Source organism: Daktulosphaira vitifoliae, unplaced genomic scaffold, assembly GCF_025091365.1.
Source record: "Daktulosphaira vitifoliae isolate Bord-2020 unplaced genomic scaffold, ASM2509136v1 Scaffold_1, whole genome shotgun sequence".
Classification (NCBI taxonomy): domain Eukaryota; kingdom Metazoa; phylum Arthropoda; class Insecta; order Hemiptera; family Phylloxeridae; genus Daktulosphaira; species Daktulosphaira vitifoliae.
In genome coordinates, this window is record NW_026099572.1 from 85,237,587 (window position 1) to 85,256,613 (window position 19,027).

A 19,027-nucleotide genomic window follows, 5' to 3' on the forward strand; every position below is an offset into this window, starting at 1 on the left:
TGTATGCAATTAAAAATTGTATGGTATTATTTTGTATAAGAAACTGTTTTCTGTCTTTTATTGTTCGTAACAATTGACTTTTTATATTTCTTTTTGAACAATCTGTATTTTACCGATTATATCAAGGGATTAATAGAACGAAGGTCTAGTCTTATTGGACAATAAATAGTTAAAATAAAACAATAAATAAGACTAACTACTAAATGATAGAACATTTTTTGAAAACTTATTTTGTTATCACATTTTATCACCTACTGTCTTCCTCAATATATTCAGAAAACATTTTTTTTGTTAGAAACATATCTTTAATACTTTTTCTGAATTTTACACTCTTCTAAATACTTAAATAAAAAACTGAAAAGACTCTTCAGTAATTTTTTGTGATTTTTGAGTTAAATATTATTAATATTTTTTAGTTTTTGAATTAATAATATTTTTAATTTTTTTAGTTAGAAACATAACTCTAATACGTTTTTTGAATTTGGTAAAGCGTACACACTCCTAAATATCTATACCGCTCATATTTCATATCTCCATCAAAATAGGGCGTAGTATCAAAACCTCATTTTTAAACAATATAAATTACACCCGAAAACAACTAGTATTAATTTAGTAAAACATAATGAAGCTCATTATCTTACTGACTTTAATTTCTATATCTGCGCATTTCAAAATTATGAAATTCTTAAAAGCGGTCCGGGCCTTTTCCAAGTATAAAAAATTATTATATACTTTTGTTAAAATATTTCATAAACAGCTATAAACATGAAATTTTTAGTCATTACATTTTTTTGGAACATTAAATTATAAAATTATTTTATGTAAAATATCTATATATTCTGTTTATCTATATTTTCGTCAAATTTAACATAAATTTGCAAATATTTCAATTTTGAAAAATGTACATAATTTTGTGTAATCTACATTTTTTAAGTTAACTGATGGATTTATCAATAAAATTTTAAATGCTTAATTTTTAAAATATATTAATATTAATATCTATAGTTTACATTCTATGTATTAATTTTTATATAGTGCTCTTTTATATGTTATGTGCAAATAACCAAAAAATTATTCTTATTAATCAATTTTCAAAAAAAGCCAAATGACCTGAAATTTATTTTAGTTCATTTTAAAACACACATAATATATGTGTTATAATATGTTCATATTATGAACAACTCTGAGGGGTATTTATCAGAAAAAAAAAAATAAGAATCAATTTAGAGAAAAAAATTACATTATGGCCATTATAAGCTCTAAGTTACGAAAATTTTTTTAGCATTAGTAATGTTAATTAACATATAATGCTGATTAGAATAAAATAATTTTTCAGCCTAGTCAAGCAGAAATATACTTTATATACTTACTCTTTGAGAAATTATTTTATTGAATTTAGTCCGTAAAATATTGATATATTTGCCTATAAAATTTGGAGCATTGAGAATATGAAATTCATGAGTTCTTAGCGGAAATGCATTCTATAAAATAGTAATTTATTTTTAAGTTTTTGAATATTTGATTGATACAATACAAAGTACCACATTATTTTATAAACCTATATCAATTACGTATATTTAATAACTTCATTCATAGATCTTTGAAATTATACTATGATAAACTGCAAGAAAATAACCACAAAATTTCTATTTATCAGTGAAATAAAATAATGTGACACATAATTGTATAATTCTTATGACTTTATTTATTAAGGAATTCAGTGAAGAACAGATATTACCAGCAACTGCTGTACATTTTAATATTAATTAAATAAGAAAGTATTATAAATTATTCTTTCTTATTACTTTTAAACGAACTTAAAATTTTAATATTCAATAATTGTTTCAAAAATGTTTTTATTATTTTAAAATTTAGAAATACCTATTTTTTAGCTCTTTTTTTACAAACAATTTTGTTGGATCGATANATAGTTAATAATTCAAGAATAATGTGTAACTAAAGATAACAAAAAAAAAAAAATTGTATAAATTATTATTACTTTGTAAGTAATTGAGTGGGTTATGATAAAAAAATCACTCTGTATATGTCAATTTATCAATTGTTAAATATGCTATCTCAATATAATAATCATGTAATGTATAATTAAATACAATAAATTAAAAAGATCACTAAAAGCGCTGACAACAATATCCCGGGGGTACTATCATTTCAGACTAGGGAGACAGTGATGAGAGTTCGCTTTCACCGAATTCAAATAAGAAAACAATTGTTAGTCACAACCCGTGTTGTTATTGGCTATCATTTTATGCATCTTGATTACAAACATTCGAAAAGAATTTGTTTTAATTTTCTATTTTTGTGACGGAGTACGAATCGAATACTTATTATATACATACTAACCAGACAAAAGTTTATTGCACCTCAATTAGAGATACTGCGTTTATTATTTTTACATCTATTTGTCTTTGTCGTTCTAAACCCTCGAACCATACGACACCGATAGAACCACAACATCAGGTTCTCACCATATACAGCCCAATCCTCAAATTCATTATTTTTATTTTATTAATTTTTGTTATTTGAATTATAACAATACTATGAAAACTAAAAAACTGTATGCAATTAAAAATTGTATGGTATTATTTTGTATAAGAAACTGTTTTCTGTCTTTTATTGTTCGTAACAATTGACTTTTTATATTTCTTTTTGAACAATCTGTATTTTACCGATTATATCAAGGGATTAATAGAACGAAGGTCTAGTCTTATTGGACAATAAATAGTTAAAATAAAACAATAAATAAGACTAACTACTAAATGATTGAACATTTTTTGAAAACTTATTTTGTTATCACATTTTATCACCTACTGTCTTCCTCAATATATTCAGAAAACTTTTTTTTGTTAGAAACATATCTTTAATACTTTTTCTGAATTTCACACTCTTTTAAATACTTAAATAAAAAACTGAAAAGACTCTTCAGTAATTTTTTGTGATTTTTGAGTTAAATATTATTAATATTTTTTAGTTTTTGAATTAATAATATTTTTAATTTTTTTAGTTAGAAACATAACTCTAATACGTTTTTTGAATTTGGTAAAGCGTACACACTCCTAAATATCTATACCGCTCATATTTCATATCTCCATCAAAATAGGGCGTAGTATCAAAACCTCATTTTTAAACAATATAAATTACACCCAAAAACAACTAGTATTAATTTAGTAAAACATAATGAAGCTCATTATCTTACTGACTTTAATTTCTATATCTGCGCATTTCAAAATTATGAAATTCTTAAAAGCGGTCCGGGCCTTTTCCAAGTATAAAAAATTATTATATACTTTTGTTAAAATATTTCATAAACAGCTATAAACATGAAATTTTTAGTCATTACATTTTTTTGGAACATTAAATTATAAAATTATTTTATGTAAAATATCTATATATTCTGTTTATCTATATTTTCGTCAAATTTAACATAAATTTGCAAATATTTCAATTTTGAAAAATGTACATAATTTTGTGTAATCTACATTTTTTAAGTTAACTGATGGATTTATCAATAAAATTTTAAATGCTTAATTTTTAAAATATATTAATATTAATATCTATAGTTTACATTCTATGTATTAATTTTTATATAGTGCTCTTTTATATGTTATGTGCAAATAACCAAAAAATTATTCTTATTAATCAATTTTCAAAAAAAGCCAAATGACCTGAAATTTATTTTAGTTCATTTTAAAACACACATAATATATGTGTTATAATATGTTCATATTATGAACAACTCTGAGGGGTATTTATCAGAAAAAAAAAAATAAGAATCAATTTAGAGAAAAAAATTACATTATGGCCATTATAAGCTCTAAGTTACGAAAATTTTTTTAGCATTAGTAATGTTAATTAACATATAATGCTGATTAGAATAAAATAATTTTTCAGCCTAGTCAAGCAGAAATATACTTTATATACTTACTCTTTGAGAAATTATTTTATTGAATTTAGTCCGTAAAATATTGATATATTTGCCTATAAAATTTGGAGCATTGAGAATATGAAATTCATGAGTTCTTAGCGGAAATGCATTCTATAAAATAGTAATTTATTTTTAAGTTTTTGAATATTTGATTGATACAATACAAAGTACCACATTATTTTATAAACCTATATCAATTACGTATATTTAATAACTTCATTCATAGATCTTTGAAATTATACTATGATAAACTGCAAGAAAATAACCACAAAATTTCTATTTATCAGTGAAATAAAATAATGTGACACATAATTGTATAATTCTTATGACTTTATTTATTAAGGAATTCAGTGAAGAACAGATATTACCAGCAACTGCTGTACATTTTAATATTAATTAAATAAGAAAGTATTATAAATTATTCTTTCTTATTACTTTTAAACGAACTTAAAATTTTAATATTCAATAATTGTTTCAAAAATGTTTTTATTATTTTAAAATTTAGAAATACCTATTTTTTAGCTCTTTTTTTACAAACAATTTTGTTGGATCGATAAGTTATTTAAAACAAATATAGTCATTGAGTCAGAAAAATTATAATTCATTGAATGAGTGTGAAACACAATTGGGGTATAGATATATCATCAGTTCATTCTATTTGAAATTATATAATATCAGTGAATAATTAAAAACTTTTGCATTTTGTATTATATTAATTGTAAAATTTAAAGGTTAAATCATTTTTTTAGAAAATTTTATATTTGTTTTTTAACTCATAATATATTTGAATTGCATGTGTTAAAACTTTCATAGATTGTTTTGTTGCTTGAAGTGCTTGAGGATATATCCATGTTTACAGTTGAGTTCTGAAGATGGACTCTGCAATGAGTCCGAAACGTCAGAACTCAACTGTAAACATGGATATATCCTCAAGCACTTCAAGCAATATTTGAATTGATTAATAATCGATTTTTTTGGATCATTTTACGATCATGAATACGCATGGTTTACTAAAAATAACTAACTTTATCATCTCATTACTCAAAAGCTATGTGACCAAATTTATTTCAAATTTACATCGTACTTACATATAGGCAATTAGGATGGTGGTGAAATTATATACTGCAAAATGTATAAAATTTAAATCAAAATTTAAATGTTAAGAAAATCCGAAATTCATAAACTTAAAAATAAATTAAAAATATTATTTAATACGAGATTAAAAGTGCTAGTTCCACAGTGTTAGCTTATTTTAATGTGAAGTTATGGGCTATAGAACATGAGGTATTTTTTCATGTTTTTAATTATAATAATTGCTCTATCTGGTAAAAAAAGTAATAAGAAAATAAATTAATTTTGTTGTCAATAACCTTCAAGAAGTTTATGATAAAAATTTTAAATATTTCTGAACTATTGCGGTACACACATTATTTGATTTCACATGGAATAATTAATTTTAATAACTAATTTTAAGTGAATCGTTGCATATTTTGATTTTATTTTTATGCTTTTCACAAAAACTTGGTTAAATAACTCATTTTATCCTAGTGGACTTGGACTCACAAATTATAATGTTTTTCGTTGTGACCGTTCATTTTCAAGCAGTTGATGTTTTTGTGGTAGTGGCATACTAATTACAGTATATAAAGATATTCCATCTTTTTTAAATTATATTCCCAATAATACTACTGAAAAATTTTTTATCTCTTTTTAATTAAATTCTCGTTATTTCGTTATGAGTTCTGTCTATCTTCCTGTTTCTAATGATTTAAGTTCCTTAATCAGGCTCGCATTTAGGGGGGGGGGGCATTTGCAACAGGTGGCAAAAATCTTAATAGGTATATAATTTTTAAAAATTAATTATTTTTATTTAATTTTAAATTTTTTCAAACAGAACAATTTATTTTTAAGAAACAAAAATATCTATTTCTAAAAAAAATATTACTTTATTATTTTCCAACTTAAAACGTGTACAAAGATATAAATATAAAAGAAGATATATCAAAGCTGTATAACAACGTAGACTGCAGTTAGTATTTAGATAATAGCATTGATTATACATTGTAATATTTATAATCATTATATTATATTATTAATTAATGTATTAAAATGAGTGACAGCAGAAAACGTTTAAGTTGAAGTGCTTATAAAAAAGTTGCTACATTAAAATTAGACAAAAAACAAAAAGTCATTTCTCAAACCGCAAAATTAACTTCATTTTTTGGCAATCAACGTCCATCAATCTCCAATTTGCCAATTGAAATAGTGACTACAGCTAAACAGATTTTAAATGAGTCGAGTGATATAAAGTAATTTAAAAATCATAAGTTAACTTTTGTACGTTATTTCAGTTTTATATAAATGAAAAATTTTATATTTTGTTTAGTGAGTCTAATTTACAGAGTCCTCTAGAAGCCCTAGCAAATGAAAATCAAATAATTGAAATTTCAGAAAAGCAATTAATAAATACGTCTTCTATTACACCAAGGTAAGTCGTACAAATCAAAAAGAATGCTTTAAGCATATGTTATCTCTTCTGCGTTAATTCAGTTTTTTATAAATAAACAATTTTATAATTTGTTTAGTGAGCCTCCTCTACATAGTACTTTTGAAACCATGGCAAATGAAAACCAATTAATTGAATATTCGGAAAAACAATTATTAAATACGTCTTCTATTATCCCAAGGTAAGGCGTTCAAATCAAATAGAATACTTTAAGCTCAATCTCAGTAGTCTAAAATATGTATAACATTTCACATTCACATTTATTTTTTTCTCTCATCTAAATATATTATTTTTGATGTATTAATAAAAAATTATTATATAACAAATTCAGTATATGAATATTAATATGACCCAAAATTTATCGATGTTTCATTTTTCAACAGCATCTTGGCTTAAGGACTTTCTCGTGCTTATTTATTAAGGGGCAAAATATAGGCAATTTTTGGCTTATTTTTATTAAACTATTGGAAACTATTGGCCACTTGGCGAGGCGTGAGAGTTCTTCCCGTAAAGCATGTTTTTAGGCTAAAAAACAAGTCGCGAGCAGACCCCTTAATATCTTTAGTTAGTTAAAAAAATAAGTTCCTTAAATTTTTTTTGAAGAAAAATATTTGTTAGTGCTTGCTAGTCGTAAATTTGTGTAACTCGGTAGTGGAGATAAAATGCCTAAAAATTTCGGAAAAAAATGGAAAATTATCGAACAAAAAATAGTTTTTTTATGAAGTCTCGAAAAAAATGTAGCAACTCGAACTTTTTTAATAATTCATTAAAAAAAAAATACATTTTTTAGGTCTAATGTAATAAGCAGGAAGTTTTATTTCCGTATAAATCTTACATTTTGTTTGAATAATTTGTGAAATACATTTAAAATAAATCGATTTTTTTTAAATTGATGAGATCATAAAGATTCAATAAATAATGTTACAATATAATAATGAGATTCCAAATAGAATAAAATCATTTTTGACATTACCATCAAGTTAGATATACAACTATGGTGTTGTTTATCTTTCTTGATGATTATAACAAAATGAAAAAAAGATACATTTTGTCATGTTTTCTAGTAGTTTTAGTAAAAAAAAAGTATTAACCCAGATGAGTGAGGACTAAATCCAAAATAATTTTAACTTAACTAAGTCCTTATTTCAAAAAATATTTTAAGAATTATAACAAATTTTAAAATTACAAAAAAATCATTATAAAATCAATACATTCCTCGCTCCGTTTGGAATATAAAATAAAAATAACTTAAAGGTAGGTAGTTCATAGTTGTACTAACACGTTCGCTGAGAAACTATTTTATATACACATACACATAGGTAGTCCTGGTAGGCCCGGGCCCAATAAAAATATATTAGCTACGCGTCTGGTGCTGACCAGAATAATGTCTTTTTTTCTATGACGCCGATTGGCGACATCCAATAATGTTTTAATAAGACGCTGTTTGACGCCGTTCGACGTCATGTTAAAAATTTTTAATTTAAATACTTTTTACTCTCTAAAATTTTAATTTTAAATTGATGTTTTGTACAACTTGACAACATTTAATTAAAAAAAAAAAACTTTCATAAAACTATTACTTATAAATAATTAAGTTTACATTTGTTTCTAAATAATACATCATCGAAATTTAGAATGATAATTTTTGAAGCATGATTGTTGACAAAGACTATTTATTAAGTTTTCATTTTCATTTTGTTTTAGTTCTGATCCAGCTCTTTGGTCTAATAATGAAGATTGAATTAATTATGTATGCTTTCATAGTTTTACTCAAGATTTATCAATAATTAATTTTTCTAAATCTAAGAGAAGTTTTCTTGGAACGGTAAAAGGAATAAAAAAAACGATCAACAGGTCTTGTAAAATTAATTATTTTCAAGGAACTTTAAAAAATGGAGAGAAATTTCGCAGAGAATTTTTAGCGTATTCTGAGACAAAAGGAATTCTCTTTTGCTATCCATGTCTTTTATTTTCCTGTAAATCTCCATTTGGTTCGACTGGATTTTCTCTCTGGAAAAAAGCAGATGAAAAAATACAAGAACATTTAAATTCATAAACTCATCGGTCTAATATTTTGAAAATGAAACTACGCGGGGTGACTCTTAATCGCATTGATAGTGGATTTGCTAATCAGGTGGAGAGAGAACGACTTTATTGGATTAAATTTTGAAAAGAGTTTAGTAGTAGTAAAAAAGTTAGCATCAAGAGGATTAGCACTTCGAGGGGATACATCAAAATTAGGTTTCAAAAACAATGGCAACTTTTTAATGGCTATTGAGTTATTATCTGAATTTGACCCTTTTATGGCTGAACATCTCAAACAGTATAGAAATCCTGGCAGAGGTTTTACATCTTATTTATCTTGTAATATATATATGAAGAGACAATAAAAAATTATGGCTGAAAATGTTTTGTCAACAATTATTCAAGAAATAAATGATGCTCATTATTTTTTAATTAGTGTTGATTCAACTCCTGATATATGACACATCGATCAATTATCATTATGTATTTGTTATGTTAATAGTGATGGAAGTTCTGTTGAGCGTTTTATTTGTTTTCTAGATCATGTTGGACATAAAGCTGAAAATATAGCAGAAGCTGTATTTAAAATATTGAAAACTTATAAACTGAATATTGCAAAACTTAGAAGTCAATCATATGATAATGCCAGTAATATGGCAGGTGCATATTCTGGACTTCAAACAAGAATAAAAACAGTAAATCCTATGGCAAAATTTGTTCCATGTGCAGCACGCTCTTTGAACTTAGTCGTTATGAACTTTGTGAGCTGTTGTATTGAAGCAGTCAAATTTTTTAATTTACTTCAAATTATATATAATTTCTTTTCTGCTTCAACACACCAGTGGGAAATTCTTAATGCTACTGTGAAATCTCTTTCAGATACCAAGTGGTTAGCTAGGAAAGATTGGAGATTAAAAATGAAAATTGGAGTACAATTATGATTGCCTTAAATATAATTGAATTCGATACATATGAAAAGCCTAATACTCAGTTTGAGACTAAAGGCATAAAAGAAAAACTAGATAATTTAGAAATAGGATTTTTATCAATATTTTGGGGTAATATTTTACAGAGGTTTAATGCTGTTAGTAAAAAGCTGCAGTGTGTGAATGTTGATTTAGGTGTTGTGGTAGAACTTTATAACTCATTAATTACTTATGTAACAGATTTTAGATTTGACAAGGCTTACGAACACTTAAAATCTCAAGCAATTGAAAATATTAATGTAAAACACTTCAAAAATGATCAAAAACGTTTAAAAAAGAGAAAAACATGCCTTGATGAAGGATCAGCTGAAGATGTTACCTTCACAAAATCAGAATCTTTTAAAGTTGACACTTATTTTGTCATGTTAGACAAAATTAAAGCTGAACTTGAAAAAAGAAAAGAATCATACGATCTTCTTCTTGATAACTATAATTTTTTTTTTGGAGTTAACAAATATTTCCGTATCTGAAATATTTAAAAATGCTACGAAACTTCAAAAAGAATTTGAAATTGATTTAGAACTTTCAATTTAGAACCTAACTGTATTATCATTACACATAGCTCCCTTTTAGATTTAGTGCTTAGTAAAGCTTCTAATATAACAGTTAGCTTAGCTCCTGAGCCTTGTGTTCCTATTACCCTGCTCCCTGTATTTTTTTTCCAGTTCTCCTTTTTAATTATAATAAATCTATAAGTCCAGACGGTATTCCTATTAATTTTTTATTTAACCTGTGACATTCGTTATTTTAACCACTTTGAATGTTTTTCTGAAAATGTCTTGATGAAGGTTGTTTTTCATCTATTTTCAACATTTCTTCTATATCTCCTCTTTTAAAATCCGGTGATCCAATTCTAGTTGTGCATTATCGCCCTTATTCTAACCCTTCTCATTTATTAAAACTTTTTGAGTTCCTAGACTTCCAATAAATTAAATCCAGCACCAATAACTTTCCTATCGTTAAACTACATGGTTTTCAAACAAAATATCAAAATTTATTGGAAATATTTAATACCTTATGTTCTCTTACTATTACAACAATATTATTTTAATATTATTAAAGGATTAATCGGATTATTTTATAACAATATTAAGTTTATAATATTTTTTAGAATTTTTTTCTAGGTAAAATCTATATATTCTTAGTATTGCTTAGAAGCTATACTATGCTTCTAGTATAAAATGAATATATTATTTATAATTGATTGATTTTTAATTTTAACTTTTACTTACATTCAAGCAAAGAGACATTTCATTCATATGTGGTAGACATTCTAATAAGAGACTTAATCTATGGTACTTCATATCTAAAATATATATATCCTTTTTGAAAATATCTAGTTTAGACATTCTTATATCTATACTCATCAATAAAACTTTCATTGTGACGACAATATCACAATCATAAATTTCTGATTTAAAGTGATCTATAATGACTCTATTTCCTTCTTTTGTAATCATTGGTAATGGAGTTATTACTCTGTTAAAATTTAAAAAAATGTATAAATAACATACACAATAATATTTTAAATGAAATAAATTTTATTCCTATTTTAAACTTATTGAAATTATTTAACTTGAAATAAATAGTAATAAAAAGTTATTAACTATAAAATAATTATTTAAGATTAAATTTATAATGAGTTAATGAGTTTCAATTATAGTTTCATGTGTATTTGATTTTTGTATATTTCTATCATAACTATATTAACATACATAATTGGTGATAGACCACTAATTGATATAACCAAGAATAAATAATTTCTTCCAAAAGAAATTGTATTTCAATATTTATAAAGATATTTACCTATATTTACTGAGTTTAATAATTGCACTATTTTCAAGGTCATTTTCGATGAAATACTTTGTAAAAAGAGCACGCAAAGTATAATGATTGTCTAACATCTCTTTGGTTCTTTCTAAACTGTTTTTGCAACCAATCAAAAATGATTTTACTTTTTTTTTTTCATCTAAAATTTAAAATTTAAAATTTTTAAAATTTCAATTTTGAAATTTCTAAAAATTTTCAAATTATGCAAACAAAGCCTAATTTTCTAATTTCATTTGTTCATAAAATGGTAAAAAAGGTTACTTTGAAATAAAAATTAATTATTCTATTAACAACCTTGTTACTTATATTTTAGAGTAATTACTTGAAAGATTTTCTTAGTTACACCAAAAAACTGTTTGTATTTTGCATATTATAATCATTGACTGATATAACTTTATTTTTTTGAAAAAAATTGAGTTTTTTAAATATGTTTAAAGTTTCAAAACAAAAAGTAGAAAAATATATATATTTCCATATAAAATGCAAATAACTTTTGTTTAGACAAAAAAGTGAAAGTAAAATGTATCGGGAAGGTAATTAAAAATATATATATACATTTATAAATCAATTTTGCAAGGTTATCAGTATATAGCATTATAAAAAAAAACAATTAAATTTTCTTAGTGTAGTTGATTTTAAAATTATATTTGTCTATCAAAAAAATAATAATTTAGTTAAAAAAAAACCTAGCACATTGGAGTCGCGGCTCAGTGAGGACGTGGCTTAAATTATCCTTTTTATATAACATCGTGTGTGGTATACGGTTGTCAAGTCTATTATACTTCAGCCTTTCACAGTCGTGTTACGAGATTTGACCCCATAAAATAATAAATAAATAATTTTACTATGTGATTTTTTTTTTCTGTTTGTCATTAATTTATCTCAGCTCTGACTTGATGAATTTTTTTTAACGATACATCAAATGATCACAACTAGTATCTAGTTAAAGATATAACTCTCAAAAATTGTAAAAATTCCCCTTTATCAAATAAAAAGTAGCTTAACCAACTTTCTCCGAATATAAAATTAAAATTTTTCATTTCTAATGTTTTAATAGTATAAATTATAATTTTTTTTTTTATAATTATCAAATTAGATATGACAAGTTTCAACTAAATATAACAAGTTAAATAATCTTACTTTGTTGTTAAATAATTTTTTAACTCTATTTGTGTGTTTTACTAACAGTCTATAATATTTTATATTTTTTGGTAACATGTTACTGTATAAATCATTTCTAAAAAACCCAGTACAGTGGGGTCACGGCACAGTGGGGTCGTAGCATAGTTGGGTCCAGTATAGATTATATCTGACAGTGATTAAAATCACTATCATAAAAAACGCTTCGATGCAAATCTGTAGATAGTGTTTAATTTTAGAAAAATTGATTGATTATTCAAAAGCTACATAATTTTCTATATCTTTATTTATATCCTGATTAGTAGTTCTTATATTCAAAAGTATAATATATGAATAAAAATATACTATAGCAATTAAATATAGTATGAAATAGATAATTAATAATTTTGTATTTTTATAAAAAATTATATAATAGTATATTTTGTTACTTCTATGTATAAAAATTAAATGGCTTGATGCAATACTTAATTTAAAATTTTTTTTTTTTACTTATGAATAAATACACAGGAACTTTTATTGAAATCAATAATATATTTTTCTCAATAAACTTTTCGCGCTGTTTTCAAATCTTCAATATGACTTTTTCTATCAAAATGCCATTTTTTTGGCCCTTTAAAGTTTATTTTGTTAAAGTTTATAGTAAAAAGAAGTTGAATTCATTACCATAACATTTAGCTTAAGTTGTTTGAAATTGATATCATAAAATAGAAAATGCTATGAGAATTGAAAAATAGTATTGTGGAAATTAATATGCAGTCAGAATAATTTTGTAACTACTATTTACAATAAATGTATGAGAAAATTTCTATAATTCGTTAATATCACTATATATTTTTCATTTTTATCATAATAAATAATTTTAATAGAAATCATAGTAATCTTTTCTAGGTAATCTTTGATGTTTAAAATGATTCTACAATTGCAACACTCAGAATTAATTAATTTTAACAATTTACATTAACTAAAATCTCCTATTTCCTTATTTACATCTTGATTACAAGTTTTATGATTTATAAGTGTAATATATGAATAAATATATATAATATATAAATATATAAAGGGAAATGGTTTTATTTAAAAATAAAAATTATGTCTTATGAAAGAGGAATATAAATATTATTTCACATAAAAAAACTGTATGGATCCATATATTTTTTTAAAAGTTATAGTATTATTAAATTAAAAGTATAAAAAAGATTTTTTTATTAATTATATTTAATACGGTAGCTATTTTAACCATGAAAACAAAATATAGTCCGAATTTTTTTTTCCACAATAAAGTATGTTACATAAACTGTAATTTAAGATATATATAAAAGTGTCAGTATTTCCGGAACACTTTCAAAAATTAAGATGAAAAAGTTCATTTTTCTATATGCACTTTTATGTTTTGAACTCCCCCTCTTCAATTGGTCCGATAAAAAAAAAAGTATGTCGTATAAAAGAAGAATATAAATAATATTTATATTAAAAAAATTGTATTAATCCATACATTTTTCAAAAAGTTATATAAATTTAAAGTTAAAATATAAAATCGAGAATTTTCATACAAAAATAGCATTTAGTAGCCATTTTCACCATGACGACAAAATAAAGTCTGAATTTTTTTTTTCCATTATAAATTATATTACATAAGCTTTAATTTAAGGTATATATAAAAGTGTCAGTATTTCTGGAACACTTTCAAAATTTAAGTTGAAAAAGTTAATTTTTTGCAAAAGTTTGTGATTTTGAATGCCCATCTGTAGGCATGTAAAGGGTCAGATTTATTAAAAAAATATATCCAATGATAGGTAAAGATATCATGCATCTATAATAAAAAATTATAATTATTGGGTCATTTTTAAAAAAGTTATGGCAGTTTTAATAAGAAAAAATTGAAAAAATTAGCGATTTTTAAATTTGTAAATTATTTGGAGATATACCCCATTTACGGGAAATGAGAGGATTTTTTTCAATAAGGGTAATGTCTTTGACTAGATACGATTTGTGATCTTTTGACGTATTGTTTAAAGAAATCGGTTCGATGAAAGCTGATAAAAAGTGGTAATAGATACAAAAAAAAAACAAAGAATAGTAAAATTAATACTTTCTCAGTTTCACGTCAAAGCTAAAATCAATAAATGATGTACGTTACCATCTAGATTTGGCATGTGAGGCTGTTTTCGTACCCATTCTAGTAACAATTCAACATCTTTGTCAATTTTATCTTCTGTAGTATTTATTTCGGCATAAATTTCTGCCACTTGTTTTGTTGTCGGCAGTGTTAAATATTGTCCATTTTTTGAATCCATTTTTAGAAAATGGTTTTAAAGTACTTTTTTTTATATTAAAAATGAAGATTATATTATAAAGTTGGATATTTCTTAAAACCAATTATATTATTATATCTTATAAAAAAAGATATGTATATAACAAACGATACGTTGCAGTTTCAAAACAAAACTAATCGAATAATAGTTATAAAAATTTCAGAAGGTTATTTTACTTAAATAAATACTCTAACTGGTATCTATTTAATCATAAAACGCTATTTTAATTTTAATATTAACATAAATAACAAAATATCATTCATTTTAATTACTTATTATTCATTATTATTTATTTTTAAATTAGCAATATTATGTGAAAATTGTTATGGTTAGTATACAACAATTGATAATATATTATTATTTGAAGTCTTACAACATTTGTTGAATAATAAATTTTAATGTATGCTTTCAATGTAACAATGTAATTAATTTTTAGAAAATGTTAAAAATACAATGGTAAACAGTATAGAGTGATCGCTAACTATGTCCCACGTAATATCTTTAAAAATTGGCACGGTTCCTTTGTTTTGCAATACACGAAGACCCGCGACCTGTGTCCTTTTATTAATCGTAGCCCATCTACGAATATATGGAAGTTTTTCTGACTAACACCGAGTAAGATACGCCACTGTACAAAGTTCAGTAAGTGCTGCACGTCCGTGACTTCTTGACACGGCCCTATACGCATCACCCAATTGACGCCATTGAAGCAATATTGCCGACTGAATAAGCTTTTCATCGTTTTTTTATTTCTGTGCAACATTAATAATTATTAATTTCTGATCATAATTATATAAATGTTCTGTGCAATACACAGATCAACGCCAATACTTAAACAAAGAAACTCATTTTGGCATCGAATGTACAAAGAGGCAATAGAAATCGAAAAATGTCCAGAGAATTTCAACAGAGAAGACGGATGGAAAATAAGCAAAACTTGGTTACCCATCATACACCAGACAAAAAGAAAATCAACTAACAACACTGAAAACAGTTCAATACAAGAAAAAGTTACTATTAACGTAATGGAAAACTGTCGGTGCAGAAAAGGAAGACCAAAATGCCAAGAATTTCAAATAAAAACAACAACAATAATCAAAAACAAAGTTGTCAACAAAAACATCAGCAAAAACAAGATACCGTAAACAACATGAGTCATAAACAGATATGATAAACAACCGATACGGTAAACAACTGATATGATAAACAACCAACGTATAAAAACAGACTGATAACAAGATAAGCCGCGAGTATAGTTTCAGCCACCGAGCAGTAACTATCGCTCCAAAGATGGACTCTGCAATGAGTCCGAAACGTCAGCAATCAATTGCAAACATGGATAAATCCTCATGCTTTTCAAATAGGACATATCATTTGACACGGCCACGGCGTTGTCACACGTTTGACACCCCGCGGTCTTGTCAGCTCCTTCTCAGCCTACGCTCCACTGTAAACCAGACCGTTACACACACGCGTTATTGTCGTGGTGTAAAGTCCAATAAACGCCTAGCGTCGAATACCCGCCGCGATAATACGTCGAGTCAGTCATCTTTGTGACACCTATATCGTTGCTTTGTTTTACCATCCGCAAGGACCGTGCATTTTCACTGCAATTACGAACATTTTACAGAACTATATATTTGTTTTTTTTTTTGGTCTTCAACCTGTGCCTGTGCTTATAATCGTGTACTAGAGATTGTCAATATACGCCTTGTCGCCTTCTAAACCCGAGAATTATAAGTGGTGTATTTATTTATTTCTTTCTATTAATATATCTCACGCGAGTTGGTGCAAAATCCCCAACACATTGATATATAGTAGAGATTCTAATAAGCGACTTAATATAAAATAATATTATACATTAAATATACATTATACATTATGGAATATTATTTCATATCCATAAACATATGTCTAATTTATTTTTTTTTAAATCTATATTCATTAACGAAACTTTCATCGAGTCGCCAGTGTCAGAAGATCATTTTACTTTAATAAATAATGTAAATGGTAACTACAGAATAATAAAATTATTTTACTATAAAATTAACCTAAATAATACAAAATTATTATAGATCTTGCCTTCAAAGTAACAATATAATTAATATTTAGAAAATGTTTAAAATACAATAGTACCCAATATACTCATAATAATGATATTTCTTAAAAGATCTAAAATTATATAATTTCTTTTTAAATCACATAATAAATTAATAAATATCCCTTAAATTTAATCCTTCATTATTTAATTGTTGACATACATATTTAACATAATTAGTTTTAAAGAAATATTTTGATATCCCAAAAATTTGGCTGGTCAAGTAAAAAGCGATACAATTTATTAGTTTAAGTAATTTTACAATTAATATAATATTTTAGGGTGTTCCTCGTTAGGCGATTTAGTAATACATATGCTTATTCATTATTATTAACGATTATATTTATGAAACATGAACCAATTTAATTAAAAGTCAACAAGTTTTAGATAACGTTTTTTTTTAATTTAAATTTTTTAAATTTTGCAGTTTTTTAATAGCAAAATTTGAAGGTCAAAAAATTTTTTAATTAAATTTTTTTTTCTTTTCAGAAACTTTTAGTTTATTTTGAATTTTCATATTTGAATCGGTTTATAATTTTTTTTTGTATCGTTTTACGGTCTTGAACACGCGTGGTTTGTTGAAAATAGCCAACTTTATCATCTCATTACACAAAAGTGATTAAACGAATTTTTTCAAATTTACATAGTACTTACCTTTAAGCAATTAAAATGCGTGGTGAAACTTTTATGATGGAGAAATAATTTTAACGCTACTTATAGAATTTACAAAATTTAAATTTGCGTATTAAGGAAAATCCACAAACTACGTAATATTCAACACTCAATTTTTATTTCTTGCAAAATTTAAAAAATTTAAATCAAAATTTCGATGTTCAAAAAAATTCAAAATTCATAAACTTAATAATGAAATTGTAGTACTATTTAATATGAGTAAAACAGTACTAGTTCCACAGTGATAGATTATTTAGATGTGAAGTTATAGTGTCTAGAACATAGGCTGTATTTTCATGTTTTTAATTATAAAAAATGCGCTATCTGGTAAAAAAACAATAAAAAAAAATATATTATTTTTGTTGTCCATGACCTTTAAGTAGTCTATGATATAAATTTCATAAATTTCTGAACTATACCAGCACACACATTAGGTGATTTCACATGCAATGACCCCAATGTTGAGAACTGAGAAAAATTAATGACAGACACAATAAAAAACATTATACAATTATTTTAATATGAATAAAGAATTACTTCTCACGATAGTAAACTACAGTGATAGTCATTGAAGTTATGCAATCTAAAGGAGATATAAATGAAACGGATTTTGAATTTTATTCTACCTCAAGAAGAATTAAGAAAAAAATGCAAAAAAAGCGATTTGACGAAGGGTTTGAACCTCGTACTCCAAACGTGAAAGACTAAAATGTAAATTACTCGGCAACCGTGTAAGCTAGTTTAAAAATTTATTTTTCTTAACTCAGCATGCAAAATATTTAAAATAAATATACATTTATATTCAATGTAAGTTAGATTCATGTTACTTTTATAAAAAATTGGTGGACTCATTATTATTGCAAAACCTTGAAGGTTATTTTAATATAAAAATGTTATAGATATACAAAATTCAGATGAAGACAATCTAATGAATTGAAGACAATTGTAAATAAATCTTTAGAAACTGATATTTGCGGTTTGGGATTTTTAATATATTAGAAGTTACAAATAGACCTGTATTATTGGTAATATAAAAATATATTCTAACTATAATAAAACATTTTTTTAGGGTCTTAAGTTTTACAAAACAATAATAATCTATAGTTGCACTGATAAAATTAAATAAAATTTAACTGAATAATTAATTGCATCAAGTGTGTTTTTACTGACCCTGACTTACCTCAAATAATTAAATTGCGTTAATTAAAATTGATACTAATTAGAGAAAACGGTTGTTTACTTATTATAGATTTAGGAATAAGTATATATTATACATTATATAACTAGATACCAATAACATCCAAGGATGTGTCATTGAAAGAAATCGCTTTGGTGAGAGCTGAGAAAAAGTAGTGAGAGACAAACAAAAATAAACACATAATAGTAAAATTAGTTCGCATCGAAGCTAAAAATTTATTAATCAGTGACATCTATTGCATTGAATGAAATTTTACGTTAATCTTGTATAACACACATAGAGGGCGTTAGTAAAATTCATTATACTTTAAAAATTGT

At 24.8% G+C, this 19,027-nt stretch overlaps 1 protein-coding gene across 10 annotated transcripts in view; it reads right to left on the minus strand.

The window, feature by feature from the left end:
• Window positions 1-14,870, minus strand: part of LOC126894555 (alpha-tocopherol transfer protein-like) — a 54,978-nt gene extending 40,108 nt beyond the window's left edge. For 3 of the 10 annotated variants that reach the window (XM_050665654.1, XM_050665662.1, XM_050665652.1), the window contains exons 1-4: window positions 14,568-14,870; window positions 11,267-11,429; window positions 10,693-10,939; window positions 1,371-1,481 (exon numbers count right to left, since the gene is read on the minus strand). In XM_050665654.1, coding sequence (XP_050521611.1) covers window positions 1,371-1,481; window positions 10,693-10,939; window positions 11,267-11,429; window positions 14,568-14,724 — 678 coding nt within the window. In that variant the 5' untranslated portion in view covers window positions 14,725-14,870. Of the gene's footprint in view, window positions 1-1,370; window positions 1,482-3,943; window positions 4,055-10,692; window positions 10,940-11,266; window positions 11,430-14,567 lie in introns of all 10 variants that reach the window. The other 7 variants (XM_050665653.1, XM_050665661.1, XM_050665651.1 and 4 more) reach the window with 5 other exon arrangements.
• Between the last annotated feature and the right edge of the window lie 4,157 nt (window positions 14,871-19,027).